Source organism: Amyelois transitella, chromosome 16 (assembly GCF_032362555.1).
Source record: "Amyelois transitella isolate CPQ chromosome 16, ilAmyTran1.1, whole genome shotgun sequence".
Classification (NCBI taxonomy): domain Eukaryota; kingdom Metazoa; phylum Arthropoda; class Insecta; order Lepidoptera; family Pyralidae; genus Amyelois; species Amyelois transitella.
In genome coordinates, this window is record NC_083519.1 from 6,618,404 (window position 1) to 6,642,347 (window position 23,944).

The following is a 23,944-nucleotide window of genomic DNA, read 5'->3' on the forward strand; positions in this document are numbered from 1 at the left end:
ATACCGCCGCTATGTGTCTTTCCACTCCGCACTTAAATTTTAACTCCGCAACCAATTAAAATGTTCTCATGAATATTACTACGTCAAGTAATTGTTCTTAATTGCAGCGGCCATATCCGAGAGACGAGGCAATAAGGGAACTGAAGAAAGAGTAATAAAATAAATTGTAATGCTGAAGCTCCACAGATTACGAAGGTTTAACGCCTCGTAATTAGAACGAGCTTCAGTGGAACGCTCATTACATTTCCATTTCTACGACCGATACGTAAACACACTGAAACGGGTAAGTACCTATCGTGAAAAAGCATTGTTAGTAGAGAATTTATCTTTTGCAATGAAATTGGTATTTCAACCAGTTGGGTAATGTGTGGTTTGTATCGTTATTATTTGTTTAATGAACGGGTAGCCATAGTAGACTTTTTTCTATGACTAATGGCCATCTTAAGAACAAAAATCCTACGATGAATTTAACACAATGATTCTGCAATAAGCTACGAAGTGCTCATAATCAGTTATACCGACTATTTTCGATGTACTGAACATTACAAATTGCTTATAAATACTACAAAATATGTACCTACAGTAAAATATTGCGTTGTATTAACAACGCAATTGTAACTATTGGACTACATTTATAGAATTTCCAGTAAACGATAACATGCGCGAGCGAACCCCGGGGTAAAGCTAGTATCTTATTAACAAGTAAAATACTCCAATCTTCTCTTTATTTAAATATCAGTACACTTTTATCACTTTCTACCATATTTAACGAAAGTGTTATTATGAATTTGTTTTTAAAACTCAGAATTAGATACCAACAAAATTTATCCGTTCGTTTTGTAAGAAATTTCATACATACATTTACATATAGTCACGTCAATATCCCTTGCGGGGTAGACAGGGCCAACAGTCTTGAAAAGACTGATAGGCCACGTTCTCCTTTTTGGCTTGATGATAGAATTGAGATTCAAATAGTGACAGAATGAATATACTATATCAAATTTCAAAATTCTACATATAGTTCAAATCTGAATTCTGATAGTAATAAAATCATGTACTTAAAAATATTTTTTTATTATTCTTTCATCAGATCGTATAAACAAATGAAAATAGTCATGAAAAAACTAACAAAGGTTAAAAGGAAACAGTTCCAAAGGAAACGCGATAACGTGTGGAGGAGCAGGAACAAACAAATCAGGGATTATTTACGAGGAGAATTGCGTAGTTGCTATACGCAGGGACTGCCTTACATTGTCGACACGGAGATCCACTGGATTGAGAGGTAAATACTTTATCATACATGGGACAAATCACACAGATTGAGTTAGTCCCAAAGTAGTTCGAGACTTAATGGGATTCTTACTCAACGATGCTACCTACTTATATTTAATTATAAAAACTTAAATAGATAAACATCCAAGACCAAGGCTTATCAGAAAAAGATCGTATTCCATCTTGACCAGACCTGGTTTCGAACCCCGGGACCTTTTGATTCAGAAGCGAGAATCCGACAATTTCATCAAACAGGTCGTAAGTAGTAACAGGCCGATACTGGCTTGAAAAAAAATATATTCTCAATTTAGAAAAATAATTCTTGGTAGGTAGGTACCTACCACCAACCTTAGATAGAGTTCTACTTAATTAAAATGGTACCAACTTCGTATAGCCAATTGATTATCTTTATTAGACACTACATTCTCAAATCAAATAATTGTTAATGGTAAGCTCTTTACTTAAAAGTTCTACTTGATTTACTTGATTCGATAGCTTGGTAGTTAATTACTGTCATAAATGGGACGAGAAGAGAACAAATATGATTTTCCAATACATCTACATACGTACTTATTTCAGGTTATTTTGGATATGCAGCTTTATATGCAGCCTCGGTCTGGTGGGTTCGCTGATCGCGTCACAATATGAGAGATATTTTGTGAGTTTTTGTATAATAATAAATAATAAATTGTATCGTATATTTTGAAAAATGGAACAAGTCACAAAATAAAATTAAAAAACCGGCCAAGTGCGGTTCGCACTTACCTACACAATAAGGGTTCCATACAATCATTTAAGTATGTATTTAAAAAAAATCTTTTATTATAATTATATTTATAAAGTTTTAATATTTATTATTATATTAACAATTTTAAAGAAAGATCCCGTAGTGATGGGTTTGGAAATAGATTACTTTAACTGGAACATATCTTACCCGGCTATAACGCTGTGTGCAGACGACGTGTTGGATGAAGAGGACCTACAAAATTTAGCCAAGTTAGTGTGAATTATTATACATACAGATATATAATCACGTCCTTATCACTCTTTTACTATCTGCTGCGGATAGGAATATTAATAAACACAGATTAAACTATAGAAAGTGTGTAAGAAAAATTATATTCTTCAGTAGTTTCTGTTTGGCAAAAATTGGAACCAATATATACTAAATCATTTTAGTTTCCAGATTGCATTCCGAATATTTTAGGCGTTCCACTCTGCCTCACTAGAGGAGCGTCATTGTAGGCCAAACTGGAATTAACTGTTTTTTAATCATTTGAATTGGAATAATAAATAATCTTATATTTATTCCGATTTGTTTCTTATTTTGTCATTGCTATTTGCACTTTTTTACTAATAGTTCACTAGAGTACGCCCGCAGCTCCACCCGCGTTCAAATTCCCGCTCATTCCCGCGGGAATTTTGGAAATTCTTTCTTAGCATATCCCTTCGGGCCAGTAGTTTGGGATGTACATTGATAGAGCAGTCTTCAGCGTACATTGATAGACCAGTCAATCACCTTTGCGTTTTATTTAACACTAGCGGCCCGCCCCGGCTTCGCACGGGTGGACATATTTTTGTGTTTTATATTTTGAAATAAACAAAGAGTAAAAACAAATTTATGCCTATGTCACTTTTGAAGGTCTATTCTATATTTGTGCCAAATTTTATCAAAATCGAACCAGTAGTTTTTGAGTTTATTCCACACAAACATACAAAAATACAAATCTTTCCTCTTTATTATTAGTGTGGATGTGGATGTGGATTATTAGTGTGGATAATAGATACACTAAATTGTTATCTAGTGATTTCAGCGAAATCGAGGAAAATACAGAAACGAATTTAACGGACGCTTTGAAAACGTTGGCAACTTTAACATTGAATAATATAGACAACCTGGACTTAATTACTTTCAACGATAACATATTTTCTAAGGTAAATTAAATTTAGTTTGTACATTATTTTACGTAGGTAGGTGGACCAGAAGCTTTGATAACAACTCTAGGAATAAATTTAACAGTCTATCGAGGCTTTGATTTAGATAGACCGGTATTGGTGCGGAAGCTAATCAGTTTCAGTTACTCTTATAAAAACTAATAAAATTTAGTTTTCATGGAAACTCGAATAAAATTCCAATACTTTAAATTCCTTGGAAAAGAGTACTTATTGCAATAAGGTGGCTTTTGTTTTTCATACAATTTAAGGAATATTTTTAATTTTTTCCTAGATTTTGTGTGCAACAAATGGAGTTTCATTTATCTATACCTACATGTAATAAAACAGAAAAAATATTTTGTCTGTACATTTAGTATTTTTGACTGAAATGGATAGAGGGACACTTAGAATGAATAAAAAAAGCAAAAATATATTTTTTTTAATTTCTTGTCTGTCTGTATGTATGATCACTAGAGATCGGATATTCGGATGCATATTTACCTAAAGTTGGGGTGTTTGGTTAGTATGGAACGTATTTCTGTACCTCAAAAATTCCGGGATTCGGCATTGATACACCTAATGTCCTAATGACATGACATTTGAGTGAACTAAAGGCATAAGTTTGCCTGCAAATAAGTTGCGAAATTTAAAATTCAAAGTCATTTATCATTGTACGACAGCATAATACCTGTAACATATAAATATAAGTGAAAATCAGTTTGATAATATTCTGGTTTTGCCGCACATAACATGCGTAATTCTCACGTAAAAAGATTTTTGGTTTGTTAGTCTACTTTAGTACCTTGTGGTACCAATACAAAAAAGAATAGGACCACTCCATCTCTTTCCCATGGATGTCTTAAAAGACGACTAAAGGATAGGCTTACAAATTTGGGATTCTTTTTTAGGCGATGGGCGAGCAACCTATCACTACTCGGTCTACCCCGCAAGGGATATAGACGTGACCATATGTAATATGTAGATATGTATGTGGTCAACTTTAATTTCGACCTCGATGGTCCAGTGGTTGGTGCGTGATACTGTGAAGTTGGCGTCCAAGTTCGAACCCCAACAAAAATATTTTTTTTAATAATAAAATATTTTTGTGTTGTTTGAATATTTTATTAAAAAAAACTGAAAATCAAAATACTACATATGTATAATAAAACGGTAAAAATATGTTGTCTGTACATTTAGTATTTTGCCTGAAACGGATAGAGAATTAATTTTTTTTACATTTTTGTCTGTCTGTATCTGACTGTATGATTAAGATTCAACTCGAAATTTACGCGGACGAAGTCGCGGACAACAGCTAGTTCTTTCATATTTTGAAATTTGATTTACTTATTCTTCATATTACAGGAATTTATAGACCCACGTGACTTTAGAGCATTATCATCTTTATTGATAAAGAAATTTAGTAACGATTGCTTGACCACGAGCACCAACTGGCCAATCTCGGTCAACTCTGTCTTGACCGAAGTAGGGATGTGCCACGTTCTCAATTCAAATGTCGCTGTTTATGATGATCCCTCGTAAGTACGACTGCCTAAATCTCTGTATTCTGTGGTTTTTTATGCTACCTACTGAAAAAGAAACCTCTTTTAGTAGTAAAACTATGTAGGTACCTACCTACGCTCACACTCACAACATCAACATTTGCAATCATTTTCAAATGATATCTACATATAAGAATTTTGATAAAATTTTCCAAAAACTTTCGTGTATTTTAGGGAATTTTATCAAAATTTATGCATAGGTACATCTGAAGCTGATCGTTTGTAAGTTTAAGTTTAGGTACAAAGACATTATGGTGTTAGACAATGCTCTTTCATCTTGGGCGTTCCAAGTTGTATCCTCCGCCACTATATTATATTTCGGAGCCTGGGATCCGCTTTAGTAGTACAGCGTCTCGGTTTTAAGACCATTGTCCAATTGCCAGTATTTCTTCGGACTGTCAATGCGACTGCACCTCCGAGGTGTTTTTGAAAAACTCCATCAATTTATGCGATTTTTTTTCCTTTGTTTTAGTGTATCGGAAGAACAACTAATTCCTTACGAGAAAACCAACATTGATCTGTCCGTTTATGACAAGGACTTCTTTATTCAACTTTTGGATTATGCTAAGGAGTTCAAGGTTTATTTACTCTCGAATAATACATAATTCTTTACTATAAGACATATATATATACCAACAGCACAGATAGGTTAATAATCCTTAGGTACAGTTATTTGCTCCACAAGCTAAATCAGCTGAGAAACAAAACAAAGGTATTCCCTAATGCTGAATGGTTGCAGTATGTGGATACATCTTCTTAAAACATAAATTTTTGGTTTTGGGCGAGTCTTTTAGTGCATAGAAAGGGACTAAGACGTATGTATCTTTACGTTGTTAGGGATGACGTTTTTGTAGATTAATAAGAACACAACTTATTTCTAGCTCTTCATCCACCACCCTGACGAGGTTATTCTCGCCACCTCTCCTTCCTACCAAATTGGTAGAAGTTACACGTCCTTAGCGGTGAAAGTCTGGAGCACCCGTGTGACAGACTTGGTTCACTATTTTTATCAGAGATACAGAAAGTGCAGGTAACATCCATGTGTAATTATCGTGTGGTTCCCGGCACTTAAAAATAGGACCACTCTATCTCTTTCCCATGGATGTCCTAAAAACGACTAAGGTATTAGGCATATTTATTAAATGCAGCTTTTACCATGATCCAATATGGGTTGGATGGTCCATACAACGGTTACGAAGGTCAGGCGGGAGTCGCTTCAATTCAAAACCTGTCTTCAATCCAGGATCATGGTCAGAAGGAGCAACCCGGGCTCCTATCCATGGTGAGAATATAACTAGAATTATCGCCCGGACGAAGAATCCATGTGAATCCACTTGGATGCTTCTTGCGCCCTCTCGATCTCAATGATCGAATATAAAATATATAGATTTTCGGTGTTACATACGTGTAAAAATTAGACTTACTTTATAAGTAGTAGAGACCCCGGGCAGAAGGTGAGGACGCAACAGGCACTAACGCCGGGTGGATGATGATTATTTTAAAATTGAGCTTCATTTCTTTTTCAGGTTTTTAGACGAACCAATAAGTAAAAGATATCCTGTTTATTCTTACAACCATTGTCTTTTGGAATGTAGAATTCGCATGATGTTGAAACTATGCAGATGCGTTCCGCACTTTTACAAATATCTATGTAAGTAATTATTTTTAACTTATGATTGCCCGGTGTTCAATCAAACCCTTATCTGTAAAACTAAATTGCCAATTTGAACTACTTCACTGCGACATAAACTTTTTATTAGTGTAGTGGCACTAATCCACTTAAAAAAAGGAAACCTATATTTCCCGTACAGAAAGACTTTGATACCTACATTTCCTATATTTATCAGCTCACGAGGAAGTATGTGATCTAAAACGGCTCAAATGTATAAAGGAATATAAAAACGAATTAATGAAATTATCAACATCTGAGAGGACATGGAAAAGATTCGCAAACAAAGATGATTTGCCGAAATCGCCGCGTGACTGCAACTGTCCAAGTAGCTGCGAATCAGATGTTTATCTGAAGGACGTCGAAACAGTTTTGCTGGGGCAGGAAAATGACAGAGTAAGGATCAGTATAACCTCGTTCCCGAAGATTCGAGTAATGCGGGACGTTATTTTTAGCATCTACGATATTATTTGTAAGTACCTTTGCTAACCAGGTCCTTTAAAACGAATGAAAAAAATTAATATTTCAATCTTCAATTTCTTTTTCTTATTGCAGTGAGAGGATTTGGCGTTATGAATCTAATAATGGGCACATCAGCAATTTCTTTGATGGAGTTAATATTAATTATTACGAAAATAATTGTACTGAGAATAATAACTTCAATCGAACTTGGGATAAACTATCTGTGTTGTCAATTCAGGGGCAATACAAAAAAGTAAACAGAAGCTTTATTTATAATCTTTATTTCGATTTTTAAAATAAAGAAAATAGTCAACTTTCGAAGTCTTCTGTCTTCACTCTTCAGTCGGACAAGACCACTCGCACCTGGGAAGAAAATATTATTATAAAAATTTTCGTTAATTTAAAATAAATTAGATATACTTTAAAAATAATTTTCTGATTACCCGCGCATATTTTCAAAGTTGTAACAGGTTTCTAATTTATTATACGTATCTTAGGAAAGATATTTTAAACCGACGAGCATTTAGCTGAAACAAAAGAATGCAGGGACCATGGCAAGTGGAAAGTTGTCGGTTCTGTAACTCAATTTACCTGAGATGTCGCTACTTCTTGCTTACAGCGAGCAGAAGAATGCATTCTTCTGCGAGTTACAATGTGAATGTAATTTATTTGAATCTGAAATGAAAAAATAAACTAAATATTTTTATAATTTAAAAAATACATAAATACAAAATTATTAAAATTAAATGGAAAAAATAAAGTGAAAAAACATAAGCAAATCGAATATTTCACAACCTGCTTTAAGTATGTAAATTATATTAGAAATTTATATAATAAAAATTCTAATTTATATTTAATGTTTGAAAAGAAAATTCCAGCGAAAAGGGTCTTTTGTAATTAATATTTAAGAAAACGATATTTTTTAATAAATTAAATAAATTTGTCAAATACCTTTACGACTCAGCTACAAATCGCGCAACACATTTCTTGTTTCTTTCACGAAACTTGATTCGTCACATTTAAGCCATTGCGTACCCTGAAAAATATGAAGTTACTGTTACAATGGGCACATTAAACACTCATAATACCAAGTACATATCGACGTAGTCTATTTTTCTTAAGAACTTATTTATTTACGCCAAGAGCCCACAACACCTTAACTTTATGCAGCATCGATATCGACAAAACGTTAAGGTGACAACCGACGCAACTATTCGTCATGCTACTCGTAAACGTACGAATCCAAGGACTTGCGACGTTTTACAGACAGCACTCGAACATACGATAGGCATGTCCGTACAATAAACATGGTGTTACAAACTTGTCCAATCCATAATTGGAAAACATTCGAAACCCCATGCAACTCTCACAAATGTCAAAAAATCTTTCAATGACTAAACAACTTACCAGAAGTATCAGTCGGAATATCCAAACCCAGGCGATAGACGCAGCAGTGAAAGCCGCCGTCTCAAAATATCGCTCTTCAAAAGACACCTTCCAACGACGATTAGCTTCTGTGTCTCAAAATTATCAAAATTCCCCAAATTAGATCAGGGAACTCCAAGCCATAACGATATACCGACTCGATCGTAATAGTTGTTTGAAATTTAAATTGGTCTGCATTATGGTTATCAGGCGAAGAAACTTCCCACACCTCCGTAGTTATGACACCACGAAATTTCATTACATTTTAAGACGCCTCAATACAAAGAACCTTTATGTACATACAATGTGCAGGATATTACAAAGGATCGCGCACCCTAAGTTTCAATCGGTAGCCGTAGCGTTCCAGCACATTTTTACACTTCTTTTGATCGCATATGTGTGATGCAATATTATCATTCATACTGATAGACTTGATGGTACGTTATAAAAGAAAAATGGATTACTACAATTACCGGTGTCTGACAAATTCCTCTCCCAAATTTTTGTTCATTGACAATTGCTGAGTAAAGAGTATCAACTTTGACAAACAATTGAAACGCCGAATAGAGAATATACGGCCGGGCGTCGAATCCAAATTTTAACCGAGATTTCATTCAGCCAGAGATTTCGCACAAATTAACCACTATAAAAATAATGAAAATATATTACAATTGTTGGATTATTCCAATGCCGAAAAGTGGCAAAGCTTGAAGTATTCATCGACAATAAGAGATGATTTCGCTCTTCTTGCTTAACTAGATTATGAGTTATAATAGACAGGCCACCGATAAAACATGTAATTCTACTGAGATACCAAATTCACACACCACCGTTTTATACTTTTGGACATTTTTTTTTACCTTACTGACCCTTTCATTTATATCGTATAGGAGCGTAGCTATCGATACAGTAAAGATAGGCAAACAATAATCATACCAAAAACAGTTTGTTACAAGACGCCGCTTGATAGCATCACTTTATCATGCCTTTGTCTTTAACAATTGCCTCAAATTTAGAAGTAATGCTGCCAGCATGCACCATGGTTGGATTGTGACAAAAATTATCAAACCGTCTTTAATTCATTTTATTATGTACTGATACACAATCAAAGGACACTTAATCTAATTATAAGCTAAAACAAACATTTTACGAATTGTGAATAAGTCAATTTTACTGGAGATAAGATAAAAATACGATGAAAATAAAATCCAAGAGTTTATCCAGGCGGCTGAGTTATACAAACCCCACAATAGATCGACTTCTATACGACATATTCCTGAAAAAGATAAAAACAAACAATTTCACTTAATATGCCGCGCTCGCGGTATGTTGCTCAATTTATATGATATCTTTTAGACGATAAATAAAACACGTGGACAGACAGACCTCTCCTCCTTGTAAAGCTGTTTGTCAAGTCTTTGTATAGACTTCCCACATACACAAAAATTGACACTTAATTCTGTCATAAAACAAAGTATAGTTCTCATATTAAAACCAGAGGAATCACCATCGTTGCATCCTTAGCGGTGTTCACTATCTTAACGTTGGTGATTCAACGAGGAATGACTTTGACTTTGATAATTGCGCATTATCTATGACATCCACTTGTGTGACTTATGATCAGTTCTTGATCAATATTTGTTTCGCTTGCAACACATATGCAGAAATCAACAGGCATAAAGTAAAAGATTCCTAATACTACATCTCGTCTATATAGAAAATGATAGCAGGATAGGTAATTGAAATGCTTATAACAATTAAGAGTGATCAGATCATTTAATGTCAATCATGATTCGAAGATGTATATTGAAAATAAAATGCAAAAAACATTCATCAGATTACGTCGCCGGAATTTAAAATTTAACATACAACCAAAATCCAGTTCACCCATTCCGAATAAGACATAATAATCAATTGGCGACTAAAACCTATTTTGTTACAAATTCCTGGTAATGCATTGTTTTAGACTTACCGTTTTCTGCAACAATTAGAAGAAACGAACATCAATAGTTCTTCCATCAATGCGTGTCCTATCAAACATGTCTGTAAATGTTGTTAAGGAATTTCACAAATTTTATGTCATAAACACGTTCATAGTTGCTTAAATTACTAAAGTAAGCGCAGGACAAAAAATACCGTCATTTTTTTTTCAAATGGCGCGCTCGAATATTTTCGCGCCATACAAAAATGTTACTTCTGCACAGGTACATCAGTGTAATTTCTCAAAGATATGATACTGACTGTACCAAATTTTAAACCTCCAAAACTACTTGGGCTTATAATGTCAGTCAAACATTCAGTCCATTTAGATTTCATATGAAAATTTGACGATATAATGAATTTTTTTAAAGGATACTGATAGCCCTCTCAGCATCCCACTCCTTGTGGAAGCGAACAATGGCGGTGTCGGGCGCGGTCATCTCCGCGAACTTAACGTCGCCGCACTCGCTGAATTTCTCCCGGATCAACTGCCAAGTCACTGTCGGTGGCAGCTGTTAAAAAAGATGTAGATGTACATCACATAGACATATCATGTCTATGTATTATGTGACCCCTTACGGTATAAATAGAACCTACAATCTGCCACGTTCAACTGAATGTCTCATAGATAGTGGCAGGTTGCTAGTCCGTCCCCTTGTAGAATTCTAAATTTGTAAGCGCTACTCTTAGTTTACTTTAAAAATCTACATGGGAAGTGTGTGCAAGTTTACCTCCGTTTTTACGGATTTGGAACTTACACTTCCCAAATACTGATATACTGAATCTAAATTCCACCAATAAGCAATTAAACTAAACGCAGCATTCGAGTTTTCTCAAGACCTCTTTTACCACGTGACAAATTGAGGGGTGAAACATGTTTGTAAACTTACATTTGTGATCATAACCATGTCGGAAACTTTATCTCTGCCACTTGGCTGTTGACCAGAGTCGCGACCGTAGCCTTGACCGGGCACTTGAACGCCTCCCATTTGCCTGTTTGAACCTAAATGTATATTGAAAAATTTGCATCAAGTCAAAGGTACGGTTGGCCACATGCGTATCACAGATGTATAAAAAATGGTATAGAGGAGAAGGTGGTATTGTGGCCCCCTACTTTGTTTTTGAGGCTTTATAAAAAAAGTAAAGTACCTAGAAACTTGAAACATACTTTATAGGGTTCTTTAATCATTTGTTTATGCATATTTAACTATGGAATAAATAAAACTCGTACCGGATAATCAGAAATAATATTTATTCTTAAGTAATCAAATTTGGCATAATGAGATCAAGTGATGGTTATGTGGCACCCTGGGGGGGTCATATTAAATGTATTGCACAATTGAAACCTAACGGCAAAAATCACAAATATAATAGTCGCCTTCTGGACCTGCACAGGCTGTATGAGCCCATAATTCGCAACTCTGACACTGTATCCATTGCTCTCCAGGTCTGTCATTTGAATAGTTGGTTTCGCAGAACACGCAGAGAACATCTGTATTTTCAGGAACTCTATTCAAATGTGAGCTATCATCACCGGAATCGGTATTTTCTGCTTCACTGTCAGAGCTACTGCTGGATGTAACATCTCTCTGGCGCCGACCAGCTTGGCTAGTGCCTCCTCAACCGCGATCACGCTGACACCATCTCCACGAGGACATCCTTGTCCTCGTCCACGCACTCGTCCTCGAGTCTCTTCTAAGCGCAAAGATTCAGTCAGTTGATTTTTGTAAGGTGATGATGTAATTACTTTTGCTGTTGTCGTCTTTCTACCACGATTAGAAGTCCAGCGAACATTTTAACAGCTTTTTTATATCCCATGAGCTTATTCCTCACCGCATCAACTGCTTTTTCATTTCTTCTGGGTCCCACGTTTTTTGTTTCTTCCTCGAAGATGGAGATAAAACGCTTTGTCTAGGCATCTGAAAGAGAAAACAAAAAAAAGAAATTGATAAATTGGTCTTACATGTAATGTGACCCCCGGGACCACAATACAACCAATGTGAGGGGGTCGCATTATAAATATTGATATTATCAAAACAAACATACCTAACATATTTATAAAATGCTTAAATTTCATAATTACCTTTGAAATCCCGCAGAAGAATGTTTAATGAATATAACGTACAAACACAAAAACACAAATTCGATAGTTTTCAATTTTTAAGAAATTATAATCACAACAGTTAAAAAGTTTTCTCACAAACGTGTTTCGACTGATTCAAATGACCGATGAACGAAGCTAAATCTGACGTATTTGATGGGTGCTAAATATTGCTGCCACAACTAGCATTTAGTTCCATCAAAAATATGCGAGATAGCGTTATTAGAAAGTATTAATATCAATGGGGGCCAAAATACATGCGGGGGCCACAATTGCACCTTTTCCTCTACTTTTCTATGTGTACATAAAAGATGATGTTTCACAAAACAAAAACAGAAAAAAAGCAACAGTATACTAAATTTAAAAATACAACAATTTTATAGGTGACACTCAAAGAAACAGTGTAAAGGAGAAAAGACATAGTTCACACTCTATTAACATCATGGCACGAAATATGAAATATTGTAGAAATTGTATGTCAAAGCAAATCATTATTTTTAGAGAAGATTCATTATCAAGAACATCAAATTTAAGCCAAGAACGAAGGTAGGAAACAATTGGGATATACCTAACTTAATTTACATACGCAAATTTAATCATAAACTTACCAGATAGAGGGCCGCTACTCAAACCAGAGTTATTTCCCATTATATTATTCGCAAGGTTCGTATTTCCAAGTATGTTCGAAGTCAAATCTGTGTTGTTGAGCCCCAAATTAGCTGTATTCACCTGCGCCTGAGCCTGAACTTGCGCTTGCGCAGTCAGCACCGTCGCCAGATCAGATGCAGTCAAACCCTGTTGAAGCAACTGATTTTGAAGAGCGCCAAGACCTGATAGGCCAAGTGCCTGAAACAAAATTGTTTTTTTTACTAAACATACTAAATCATTTTATAATTTATATGACGTCAACCAATGTTGTGAAACCATAAGATTTGACTATTAAGCGATATGAAGTATCCTATAATAATATTATTAGAATTTTTGAAAAAAGCATAAAAACTACAACAAGTATCATGCCTTTAATTATTTCGAAAAAGAAAATACCTCTCGTGTATGTGACTCGTCGAGAGACTCAGAAAACAACATAGCTACAACGAAAATCTGAAGAAGAAGTGGTATGCCCTATATACAGAACCAATCTTAAAATTTGGGGCGTATATAAAGGACTTCTCCATTAATATATCCCTATGTCCTTAATATATCCCTATGTCCATAGGGTAGGTACCTTTCATCCCAGTAGAAACTATAGTTTCTGTGGGATTTGCCAAAAACATGTATCTCTACATGATTAGTGGTAATACTAATAAGCTGTACAGTTGGCAATAAAGTTGTCTCCACCCAACTGTCACATTTAAAATAATTAATGCATGTTTCTAACATTAGGAACTTTAAAGAGGAAAGTTAAATAACCCACCTGCAAACCCAAATTTCCCCCCAACGCAGAATTTGTGTTCAAAGTATTTGCCGCCAATCCGGTCCCGAGGCCATTCAAAGCCACACTAGCAGTAGGCACTGGACCCAAAACACCGGCTCCTATTGATGCCCCGGCATTATTTAAACCCAAACTACCATTAGTATTGGGTTGAGGCAAATTTCTTGCGACGTCACGCAGTGGTTCCCCATTCGGCCCCAGACCGAGACCTATGCTTTTCAGTCCTTCAGGCAATTTCAACTCAATCTTTTCCACACCACGATCCATGCGGACTGTCATTCTGCGCTCGAAAAGCATTTGCTTGTCAAACATTGATATGGCCTGCAATAAATTATACAATTATATAAGAGAAGCTTCGATACAGATAGTCAAAGGGTGATTTCGTTTTATATAATGCAGTGAGAATGATAAACATATTAAGTTCCTAAAAGAACAGATTGGTGCAACAGGTGTAAGCAACATAACCAGACCTATTTTATCAATTCACTTTAAACAGGCACATTTATCTAATGCAGTGCAGCTTTTAGCACGATCCAATACGAGGTTTATGGTTATCAGATGGGAGTTGCTTTATGTAACCTGACTTACCCAATTGAGGATTGTAGACAAAACGCACACACTGTGCTCCTCTCTGGTAAAGTCATGTACACCCTATTATAATTCCCCAATATATACAATTATATGAGAATTCAGCCTTAAGCATCATTTTTACCTGGACAGCTTCAACTGGGTGGTCGTATTCAATTACTGCAAACCCTCTGCTGTTTCCATCCTTGTCTACAGCCAGATCAATGTTACGCACTTTACCAGCCATCTTGAAGACTTCCTTTATCTTTGCTCTGTCAGCTTTGTAGTCCAACTGAAAATATGAAAGATATGGTTTTACAGTCATAGAAATTTGAAAAGCCCAGGCTAAAATAGGTCTGACCACAACTTAAAATAATATTTCATTTTAAAGGGGTTATGTTGTTGTTTTCACTATAATTAAATAATTTTCATGAACATTAAAGAGAAAGGTAAAAATATTTAGATATGATTTAAAAATATCAAAGCAAATAAATTTAATTACATACTTTTTCAAATTTATAATACTTACATTAGCAACAAAAACTTTTTTCACTAGTGGAGGTTGTACTTTGATGGAATCTAGGAACTGCAAACTAAGGCCATAAGTGTTGAAATTTTCTGGTTCTCTTTGCTTTGCTCCCCATCTGAAAAAAAAAATATTTGTTTTACTTAATTATATCACATTCTCCGTATTTTAGAGATTTGTTTAACTTAATTTTATATCCCATATTTAAGAGGCAGTTATGTCACTGCTTTGAATCAAATTGTCAATGCATTTAATATATAACCCATATTGACAGTCTGTGTGTTGCATGCATTAATGTTCTTATCTGTGACACACAATTGGTCTGGGCCTTGAATGTTCATCTATTAGTATTTATTGTAAAAAAGATAGAAAGAATACCCTTTATTGCACATAAATTATAACAAAAGTAACTTATCCTAAACTTAGGCTATTGTGTGAAATATTGTTGAGATAGCACAAATCGCCGAACTAACCTTGGGGCTAGCTCAATCTGTGCAATTTATCCTGTACCTATAATTATATTCATTTAAAAAATATTATTGTTTTATTTACCTATCTTTATCTTCTCTGGGCATTCTGTTGCCTCCTCCACCACCTCCTGTTCTTGAGGTATTCATTCGCCCTTCATTTTCTGAAAAAAAATCATTTATATTATGTATATGAACACTCATGTATATAAATTACAAATACCACTGGACTTGTTCTTTTTGAACTATGAAATATTTTAAGGTACCCCTAGATTTTAAGAAAAATTATTCTTCTATTATTCTAATTATTCTTAAAATTCTTTAATAATTAATTTATTTAAATTAAAGTTGGGACTGAGATTACTGCACCCTTCCCATTTTGCTTATCCCTTTCAATTTTAATCATTTTCTTGGATGTTAATAAAGGATTAGAATTCAAAGTCAATATGCACCTCCTTCCTCCTTCAAAACAATTTTTCTTCCGTTGAGTTCATATCTGTGCATGACAAATAACGCTTTCTTTGTAGCCTCAGAGGTTGTGAACTGGACAACACCGCAGCCTCTTGATTTGCCGTTTTCGTCTTTGAAAATTTCCACATAGCCAACATCTCCAACCTAAAATAATTACTTCTTTTAACATTTTCATAAAACAACGCACTTAATACTATTATTGCTAGTGTCAAACAATATTTTCTCATTCCACAAAATATGCACACTTACCTTTTCCTTGAATAAGTCTTTTAATTCGGTCCAACGATATTCATAAGGAATATTAGAAACAATTAGCCTTCTTCCTTCAGGTCTCTCTCTGTCATTAGAGCGATCCCTGACTGGCGCATCAGAAAACCTAGTCGATCTATCTCCTCGCCTCGAGCGATCACGGTCCCTTTCCCTGTCGTTTTCCATAATTTCAATTACGAAAGCCTGGAAAAAAGCAGTGTGTATGTAATAATCACTGAATAAAACGAGGATGCCGGCACATAGCCATAGCCACACATACATACCGAACCAGGAAGTTCAATACACAACAAGAAATATAAAATAAATATTTTCCACTTACTTTTATGCAATTTATGCTGTAAAAATAATTAGTTTTAATTTTTCCTAAAATAAATAAACTGTAGTCAACACATCTATCAATACACAAAATGGCGGTGAAGCGCGGAAGGCAGCACAAAAGTCAACGAAAACGAAACAATGTGAGCAGAAGACAAAGATAAAATCTCAACCAAGCAACGAAATGAATAAAGAGAGTGAATGAGATAAACATATATGAATAAACACAGCGGAAACGGAAAAATAACAACTTCAGTTCTAGTGAAGTGGAGCATTAGGCCCCGTCACGATCCGTGCAGCGTGCCGTCGACTTCATCCGACCTAAGTCTGATCGACTTGGACAGGCTGGATTAAACGTGTGTAATTAAACGCCACACAACACGACATTAACAACTAAATAATATAGTAAATAATATTGTTGGAAATGTGTTAAATACTTCAAATAAACAACAATAGTCTATAATCCGAATTTCTGCTTGAGCAAGTGTCAACATTCGTTAATTTAGACAGTTACTTTCTATTCTAGTCTTGGTTCCGCTTAGATAACATGAAACGGAACGTAATCTCACGTATGGCGCCACCTAGCGTGTGACTTTGACGTTTTGTTTTTTCCACGGCGGCGGATGACATGACATACGCACACATTCATGTTTCTGATTGTATTGCTTCATAAATATTTTTCGCCTACGATAGCCATGCAGGAGACAACCTGCGCTAGATTTTTAATAAAATAAGTAGTTGTAGTATATTACAAATTATGGAGCAGCGAAAATCTAATTCTCCTAAACTATTCGTGTGCACCGCCATAGAAAACAAGGATGACGTAGAAGAGGTACCGAGTTCAATTTCGCAATTTCCCAACAAAGAATCGTTTTAGTCAGCCATGTACAACCATTATTTTCTGATATCGACAGTAGTGGCGCTACTGTCTACATGGCGCGAAATTTAATTTTATCCCAATTATCTGAGTGTAACAACTTTTAATTTTCTTTTCCAGAGATATGAAAGAGCTTATAATTATTTTCAATCATTGGTTGCCGATTGTAGCGAGAAAGAAGCCCATGACGCGTTAAATAATGCTGTTTGTAAAAACCATGAAGAAGTTTCTGTGGGTATGTTGATGTCCATCCTGACTGAACCTCACAATGCTACAAAATGCTACAGAGATCTTACCCTTGTCACCAGAGATGGTCTTACTTGTGTGCTCAACAATTTGTCTACCTTAATTCTAGACAGATACTTAAAATTTCAAGACACCACCCGTAACCAATTAATATGGCTTCTGAAGGAAATGATAAGGAATGTAGTTACTGGCGTAGATAGCGTGTGCTGGAATCTGATGCGTTATGCATCCGGAGGTGACATAACCCCCAAGAATATAATCTTAGTAGAATCTCTCTTGGACATATACATTGAAAATCGTGCATGGTTGGATAAATCACCTGTACTTATTTGTATGGTAGTATACACATATTTAAGATTGATAGAAGACCACAATTTACCACATCTGGCTAATTTACGTCAGAAGGAAGTCAATTTTGTTATAGCACTAATAAGAGAGCGGTTTTCAGAAGTTATAAACCTAGGAAGAGATTTAGTGAGATTACTTCAAAATGTTGCCTGCATTCCAGAATTCAACCAACTTTGGCAAGATATTTTGTTAAATCCGAAATCATTGTGTCCCACTTTCACAAATGTTTTGCAATTACTGCAATCAAGAACATCACGGAGATATTTACAATCCCGATTGACACCTGACATGGAGAGGAAATTAGTTTTTTTGACATCACAAGTCAGATTTGGTAGCCACAAAAAATATCAAGAATGGTTCCAGCGACAGTATCTAGCAACTCCGGAGTCTCAGTCGCTTCGCAGTGACATGATTAGGTTCATAGTTGGCGTAATTCACCCTACTAATGAATTGCTGTGCTCTGACATCATTCCACGGTGGGCAGTAATAGGTTGGCTTCTCACAACTTGTACATCTAATGTAGCAGCATCAAATGCTAAACTTGCCCTCTTTTATGATTGGTTGTTCTATGATCCAGAGAAGGACAATATAATGAATATAGAACCAGCAATCCTGGTCATGCACCATTCAATGCGCTCACATCCAGCAGTCACCGCCACATTACTAGATTTTCTGTGTCGAATCATTCCAAATTTCTATCCCCAATATGCTGACAAAGTTAAGCAAGGAATTTATAATTCACTGCAGCAAATAATAGAAAAGCGGGTGTTGCCAAATTTACAACCACTGTTTGATTCACCTAAACTAGATAGAGAATTAAGAACCACAGTAAGAGAAACTTTTAAAGAATTTTGTACCAATGGAAATGGTGAAGGAGTTTCTGGTATTCGTGAAGAAGGGAATGAAGAAATACCAAGGGGAGGGCCTGATGAGCCAGCATTTTCTGACGACGAAGATGAGTCTCCTCCAGCTATAGTGGAAGCCGCAGTAATAGCAGAAGATACAGATGATGATGACTTACCCCTTTCGGAAGTGCGTGCGCGAGAACGGCCTGAACTGGCAGATGCTATGCCCCTTTTATTAAGGCCATTTGCCGAGACTCTTTTAGATGAACGGTCATCGTCTGCCACAACTGCTTTACTAAATGCCTGTAGTGCTCCCATGCCGACACCCACGGCTCTTGCTGATTTAGTGACCGCCGCAGTGCAGGACTCTCCACCTTTACACATCAATAGTAGTCCGAAACCAGCAGAACTTGATGCAGCATTGAACTCCCCAATATTCTCTATGTTCCCTTTTCTAACAGCATCTGGAGATGGAGCAGAAGCTAGACGAAAACTAGTATTAGAAACATTCAAAGAAATACACAAACAAGATATATATCATAACGTGGGATTCTACTTGTTGTTCTATTTGAAAGTATGTTACGAACGAGAACTTAGAGCAGAAAGGGATGTTACGAAAAGAAGACAGATGAAATTCAAAGCTGAACTGTATAGAGAATATTGTAGTTTTTTGGAATTAAAAATAGGCGAAAGTCTCGCAGATGACTTCGAAAGGTGTCAGGAATGTGATGCTAATGTTCTAGTTTGGTTGATACCAGATGTGTACAGAGAGTTCAAAGACCAAGCTCAAAATCATATAAGACTCCTTCATACAATAGTTTCCACTTTGGATGCCAGTCAATTGCAGCAATTAGTCTGCCTCACATTGCAAGGGAATCTGATGATGTTTAAATCTGATGATATTACAACAATGTTATCAACTAGCCTCGGTTGGGAAACATTTGAACAATACTGCCTGTGGCAATTACTGACTGCCCATGATATTTCCGTTGAAGATGTATTACCAATAATACCTAACTTGTCTTATAAGGATCATTCAGAGGCGCTCACATCAGTATTGTTAATGCTGAAGCAAGAGAAACCGAACACAGATGTTTTGCGACAATTATTTTGTAGGCCAGTAGATCAAGAGGACACATTTGTTGTGTCAACATTGATGTATTGGTGTCAGGATTATGAGGACAAAGTCGGAGATTTAATATCGGTTTTGCTGAGTACACGATACCCAGGCACCAGTCCGAACAAGAGAAAACGCCCAGGCAAGCACAGCATACCGCCAAACGCGCCACCCTCCGCGGAACTGGTAAGTTACACGATCTTTATTATCATTATTTGTATGTGTGTCTAAAAGTTTCATAAACTACTATGAACTATCCAAATGAAATACAATGAACTTTACAAATATATCCGCGACAAACATAACCCTCCATTTACAATCGGATAAAATTGTTAATTTTATTGTAAACTGAAGAGAAATAAATGAACCCTTTTTCATACAAACCAAACCTTGATGGTCAAGTTTACTGACGTATTCGTTATTTAAAATGTGTTAATATATTGTTAGCGATTAAGATTGTCACTAATTAGTTTCGTCGTTATCTCCGCAGGTGCTCGGGCACTTGGAACAGTTAAGACTATGTTGTCTAGAGCAGGATGACATGTCTCTTTTCAACATGCAGTGTATGCAGAAAGCATTGCAGCAAGCGCAGTCCAACAGTAGTGATTCATTACGGGTAAGATTTTATGTATTTCCTGCCATTTTCTTTCACTTGGCTTTTAGTTACCGCTCTGGAGATGAGACCGGGGTTTGCCTTTGAACATGGATCCTAGATTCGGTGACTCAGGTTTTTACACGAAGCTACTTCCATCTAACTTGAACCCATCCTGTCGATCGATGGATCGATCATGGCAACACATCCAGTTACCTGAATGTGCAGGTTTTCTTACGATATTTTCCTTCATCGGAAAGCATCGGTTAGTATTGAAACTAATGTACATAACTTCGATAGTAGTCATGGGTACATGGTATAATTATCTCGTGAGTAAGGTTTGTTACTTTGATTGTTTGTATAGGATAATCTTTGGGAATACTGTACAGTTACAAAAATTCTTTTACCATTAAAAAGGTTCATCGTCTACAGGTGTTATAGGCTATGTACCACAGTCGAAGCCGTGACAGGCTAAGTTAACAAAAACATGTAATAACCAATGTAGCATAACAATGGTGGACCACAAAAATAAATAAATATAACTAACTATATTTGGTTTCCGCCGTGGAGAAACAGTAATAAAGCTGTCTATACATATAGCTATAAAGCTATATATATGTATATATCCATAATTCGTAACTAGCTCTAATAAATTATTATTCTTATCTAAGTACCTATATATGAGGGTCAACATGAGCTGAAAACTGAACACCTCAAATGTTAAGAAAATAGAGAATTTGCCAATAAGCACGTAATCGTCTACTTCGGGCCCAATTCTAAGAAAATATTTTCAGTTTAAATATTATTTTAAAATATATTTTATCCTTGAGTGTTTTTAGTTAGGCTTAGGATACATAAACCTCTGAAAAAATAGCTCGAGAAAAATATTCATCGAATGGTCACCCGTGCCGAACCACTACCGATAAACTAAATTTGTAATAGGTACGTAATAATAAAATGTTTCAAATAAAAAAAAAAAATCAAAAGTAGCGTTGCAACCATTTAATTTTGCATGCTATAAACTACTTGGCTTTTTATTTTTACAGAGACAATACGGCGATTTATTTTGCCTAGTATGGGAAGATGAACTGCCGATATCAAGGCGAGCTAGGAAAATGGTGTCCATGTCAATGCCGATCAACCAGAACTTGCATTCATCCAATGATGATAGCGAGGTAAATATTGTTTTCTTTTTTAATTTACACATCCAATAAAACAATATATTCGTCGATACAAAAAAACAAAGAGCATATTTTACTAAATTTATAAAAACACTAGCGACCCGCCCCGGCTTCGCACGGGTGCAAAATTCGGAAAAAATCAATGTTATTATACATAAAAAACTTCCTCTTGAATCACTCTACCTGTTACAAAAAACCGTATCAAAATCCGTTGCGTAATTTTAAAAATTTAATACAGACAAACAAGACTAAAATAGCGACTTTGTTTTATACTATGTAGTGATGATATAAGTATTTTAAAAACTTCCAACACAATTAGCTAATAACACACCCAACTAAATCCAAACCCTTTGAAAAAAATAACCTTTTAAACAAGAAAAAAAAAAAACAAATCATAATCGGTTCCGCCGGACCGTCATCGTATCTCCCGAATGGATGGGAGATACGATGACGGTCTACGGTTGGATACGAGAATAGGTTAGTCCAATCAAGTTCCTTTTTTATTTGTAAAATAATTTTAATTAATTCAATCGTGTTATTTTCAGGAGGAAGAGATCGTAAAGCCCAAACAAGCTAAACGTCGGAAGAAGGCGATTTCTGATAGCGATTGACATATCTTGTGGAAAAAAAATGGTAATTTTAAACACCAAAGTGCAACTCTACAATACAAACAATATTAGTAGATATTGTTCGATTATTGGCCCATGAATTCTTAAGGAAAAACTAGAATAAATAAAATACGTGTAAATGAAGTTAAATGTTCGAAGCAAGCCTAAAACTTCATTGGAATACAATTTGATGTCAGCTATTTCTATTCAGATTTTCCTTATAAAACACTGATCTGAAAATACGCGCTAATGTTTGGATAGAAGCTATAGTTACATCAAATAATGGACTCGTCTTGTCATTATTTAAGAACTCGTTATAATTTTAGAGGTTGCTTCTAGAAAACAACAACAAGATAAAAATAATAATTAGTTTATCTTCTTTCCACTAGAGAAATCCCCTCTCGGATAACTAAGACAAAGAGCTTTTCATTAGTACATTGTTTTGTACGTTGATTACCATATTCCAAGAACTATGGGCCATTCTATACAATAAATTATTTGTTACCCCTTTTGTTATCAAACACACAGGTGCAATTCTAAGAATAGTACCTTATTTCCATGTAAAGCTGCCTTGGTATGTGTTGTTTCAACCATTCTGGCTGGTTTAGGATATATTTGCTGAAATTAAGTTTTGTTTGTACATCCGATTTTTGTTTAGCATGACTTGACATTTTATGCACGAACTGAACAAGTTGTAAACATAGTTAAGTTCTTCTCAAAGAGAGGAAATAGTATATAAGGGAAATCCTTGAAATGAGCACAAAAATGTATATGTATTCTGTTTCAATTCCAAATGAAAATTGTGATCATATCATTCTGCAAGGGCCATTCAAAGACATGTATTTTGAATAACGTAGGCGAACAATCATACAACTTTATGTTCGTTCAAAGATACCTACGCCAAAAGATCGTCGACGCAGTAAAAATTACTTTTCGATCGCTTTGGCCACGAGACGTTTTTGTACAAAAATGAGCCAAAATTACATTAGAAATGAATCGAGTGTTGCCTATACATTGAACTTTAGTTTACTTGAAAGTGGTTTCACATTCATAAATACGCTTCAAATATGGAATTCATACTTCGAAAAAAAATGCAACTATGAGTTTTTAATTAAAATAAGATAGCTTATCACAAGTACTTAATTCCGATTTTTATTTACAAAGTTAATAATAAAAAGTATTTTACAATACAAAAGTATTTTTTGTCTAATTTATAAAGTGTTATTTCAAATGAAAATAACCAATCAACTGTTTGGTATCGTGCACATGTTTCAAAATTAAATTGGTCATGTCATATACTGTATATTTTAGCCTATAAATAGTCATTATTTGTAAAGCTAGGTACGATATTGGTGTACAGTCTTTTAATTTCCGCATACAGTGTCGATTTATTTTAAGTGTAAAGTATGAGACCAAGATTTTTATTCAAAGGATATATTGTATTGATGCGATTTTCGAAATACGTTTTACACTAGGATCAATAAAGTATTTCCCCCTACATATGTTTTCATTTACCCTAATTCACAAGGTTCTGGGGTTGAGGCATAAAAAAACAGAGCGTTTGCTTTTTTTTCATGCCTCAACTATCGAAATGGAGTCGTGGTAAATTGAGTGCCAGGACTGCTGTCCTGGCACTCAATTTACCTGTCGGTCCATTTGATACAGGAAAACTATGATAA

The 23,944-nt window shown here is 35.3% G+C and overlaps 3 protein-coding genes across 4 annotated transcripts; 2 read left to right on the top strand and 1 right to left on the bottom strand.

The window, feature by feature from the left end:
- Positions 1 to 1,115: 1,115 nt before the first annotated feature.
- LOC106129570 (sodium channel protein Nach-like) lies at positions 1,116 to 7,154 on the top strand. Its single transcript, XM_060948643.1, has 10 exons — positions 1,116 to 1,282; positions 1,852 to 1,930; positions 2,150 to 2,268; positions 3,087 to 3,207; positions 4,570 to 4,742; positions 5,239 to 5,344; positions 5,648 to 5,796; positions 6,293 to 6,417; positions 6,614 to 6,907; positions 6,991 to 7,154. The coding sequence occupies exons 1-10, from the start codon at positions 1,116 to 1,118 to the stop codon at positions 7,152 to 7,154; spliced, it is 1,497 nt and encodes a 498-aa protein (XP_060804626.1).
- Positions 7,155 to 7,162: 8 nt separating this feature from the next.
- On the bottom strand, positions 7,163 to 16,704 carry LOC106129725 (heterogeneous nuclear ribonucleoprotein M). 2 transcript variants are annotated; one of them, XM_060948479.1, is made up of 15 exons: positions 16,456 to 16,703; positions 16,116 to 16,319; positions 15,848 to 16,010; positions 15,481 to 15,559; positions 14,932 to 15,046; positions 14,548 to 14,694; positions 13,818 to 14,156; positions 13,012 to 13,249; positions 11,193 to 11,305; positions 10,679 to 10,814; positions 10,295 to 10,365; positions 8,305 to 9,598; positions 7,849 to 7,933; positions 7,489 to 7,572; positions 7,163 to 7,260 (listed from the first exon to the last, which is right to left on the bottom strand). In XM_060948479.1, the coding sequence occupies exons 2-11, from the start codon at positions 16,299 to 16,301 to the stop codon at positions 10,310 to 10,312; spliced, it is 1,572 nt and encodes a 523-aa protein (XP_060804462.1). In that variant the 5' UTR covers positions 16,302 to 16,319; positions 16,456 to 16,703; the 3' UTR covers positions 7,163 to 7,260; positions 7,489 to 7,572; positions 7,849 to 7,933; positions 8,305 to 9,598; positions 10,295 to 10,309. The 2 variants fall into 2 exon arrangements, with proteins under 2 accessions (XP_060804462.1, XP_060804463.1); XM_060948480.1 differs by lacking the exon at positions 8,305 to 9,598 and having other exon boundaries at positions 16,456 to 16,704.
- A 387-nt stretch (positions 16,705 to 17,091) lies between these two features.
- On the top strand, positions 17,092 to 23,777 carry LOC106129741 (integrator complex subunit 3 homolog). The gene is made up of 5 exons (XM_013328399.2): positions 17,092 to 17,283; positions 17,449 to 20,070; positions 20,375 to 20,500; positions 21,523 to 21,651; positions 22,203 to 23,777. The coding sequence occupies exons 1-5, from the start codon at positions 17,209 to 17,211 to the stop codon at positions 22,266 to 22,268; spliced, it is 3,018 nt and encodes a 1,005-aa protein (XP_013183853.1). The 5' UTR covers positions 17,092 to 17,208; the 3' UTR covers positions 22,269 to 23,777.
- Positions 23,778 to 23,944: the final 167 nt, after the last annotated feature.

Excerpts from the sequence above, each read along its gene's own strand:
- LOC106129741 (XM_013328399.2), top strand. The coding sequence starts at position 17,209 with ATGGAGCAGCGAAAATCTAATTCTCCTAAACTATTCGTGTGCACCGCC. Across the intron at positions 20,501-21,522 it reads ACAGTAGTGATTCATTACGG|AGACAATACGGCGATTTATT; the intron begins GTAAGATTTTAT and ends TTATTTTTACAG. Across the intron at positions 21,652-22,202 it reads CATCCAATGATGATAGCGAG|GAGGAAGAGATCGTAAAGCC; the intron begins GTAAATATTGTT and ends TGTTATTTTCAG.
- LOC106129570 (XM_060948643.1), top strand. The coding sequence starts at position 1,116 with ATGAAAAAACTAACAAAGGTTAAAAGGAAACAGTTCCAAAGGAAACGC. Across the intron at positions 1,931-2,149 it reads CACAATATGAGAGATATTTT|AAAGATCCCGTAGTGATGGG; the intron begins GTGAGTTTTTGT and ends ACAATTTTAAAG. Across the intron at positions 5,345-5,647 it reads ATTATGCTAAGGAGTTCAAG|CTCTTCATCCACCACCCTGA; the intron begins GTTTATTTACTC and ends ACTTATTTCTAG.
- LOC106129725 (XM_060948480.1), bottom strand. The coding sequence starts at position 16,301 with ATGGAAAACGACAGGGAAAGGGACCGTGATCGCTCGAGGCGAGGAGAT. Across the intron at positions 16,011-16,115 it reads AAGACTTATTCAAGGAAAAG|GTTGGAGATGTTGGCTATGT; the intron begins GTAAGTGTGCAT and ends TAATTATTTTAG. Across the intron at positions 10,815-11,192 it reads ACATGGTTATGATCACAAAT|CTGCCACCGACAGTGACTTG; the intron begins GTAAGTTTACAA and ends CTTTTTTAACAG.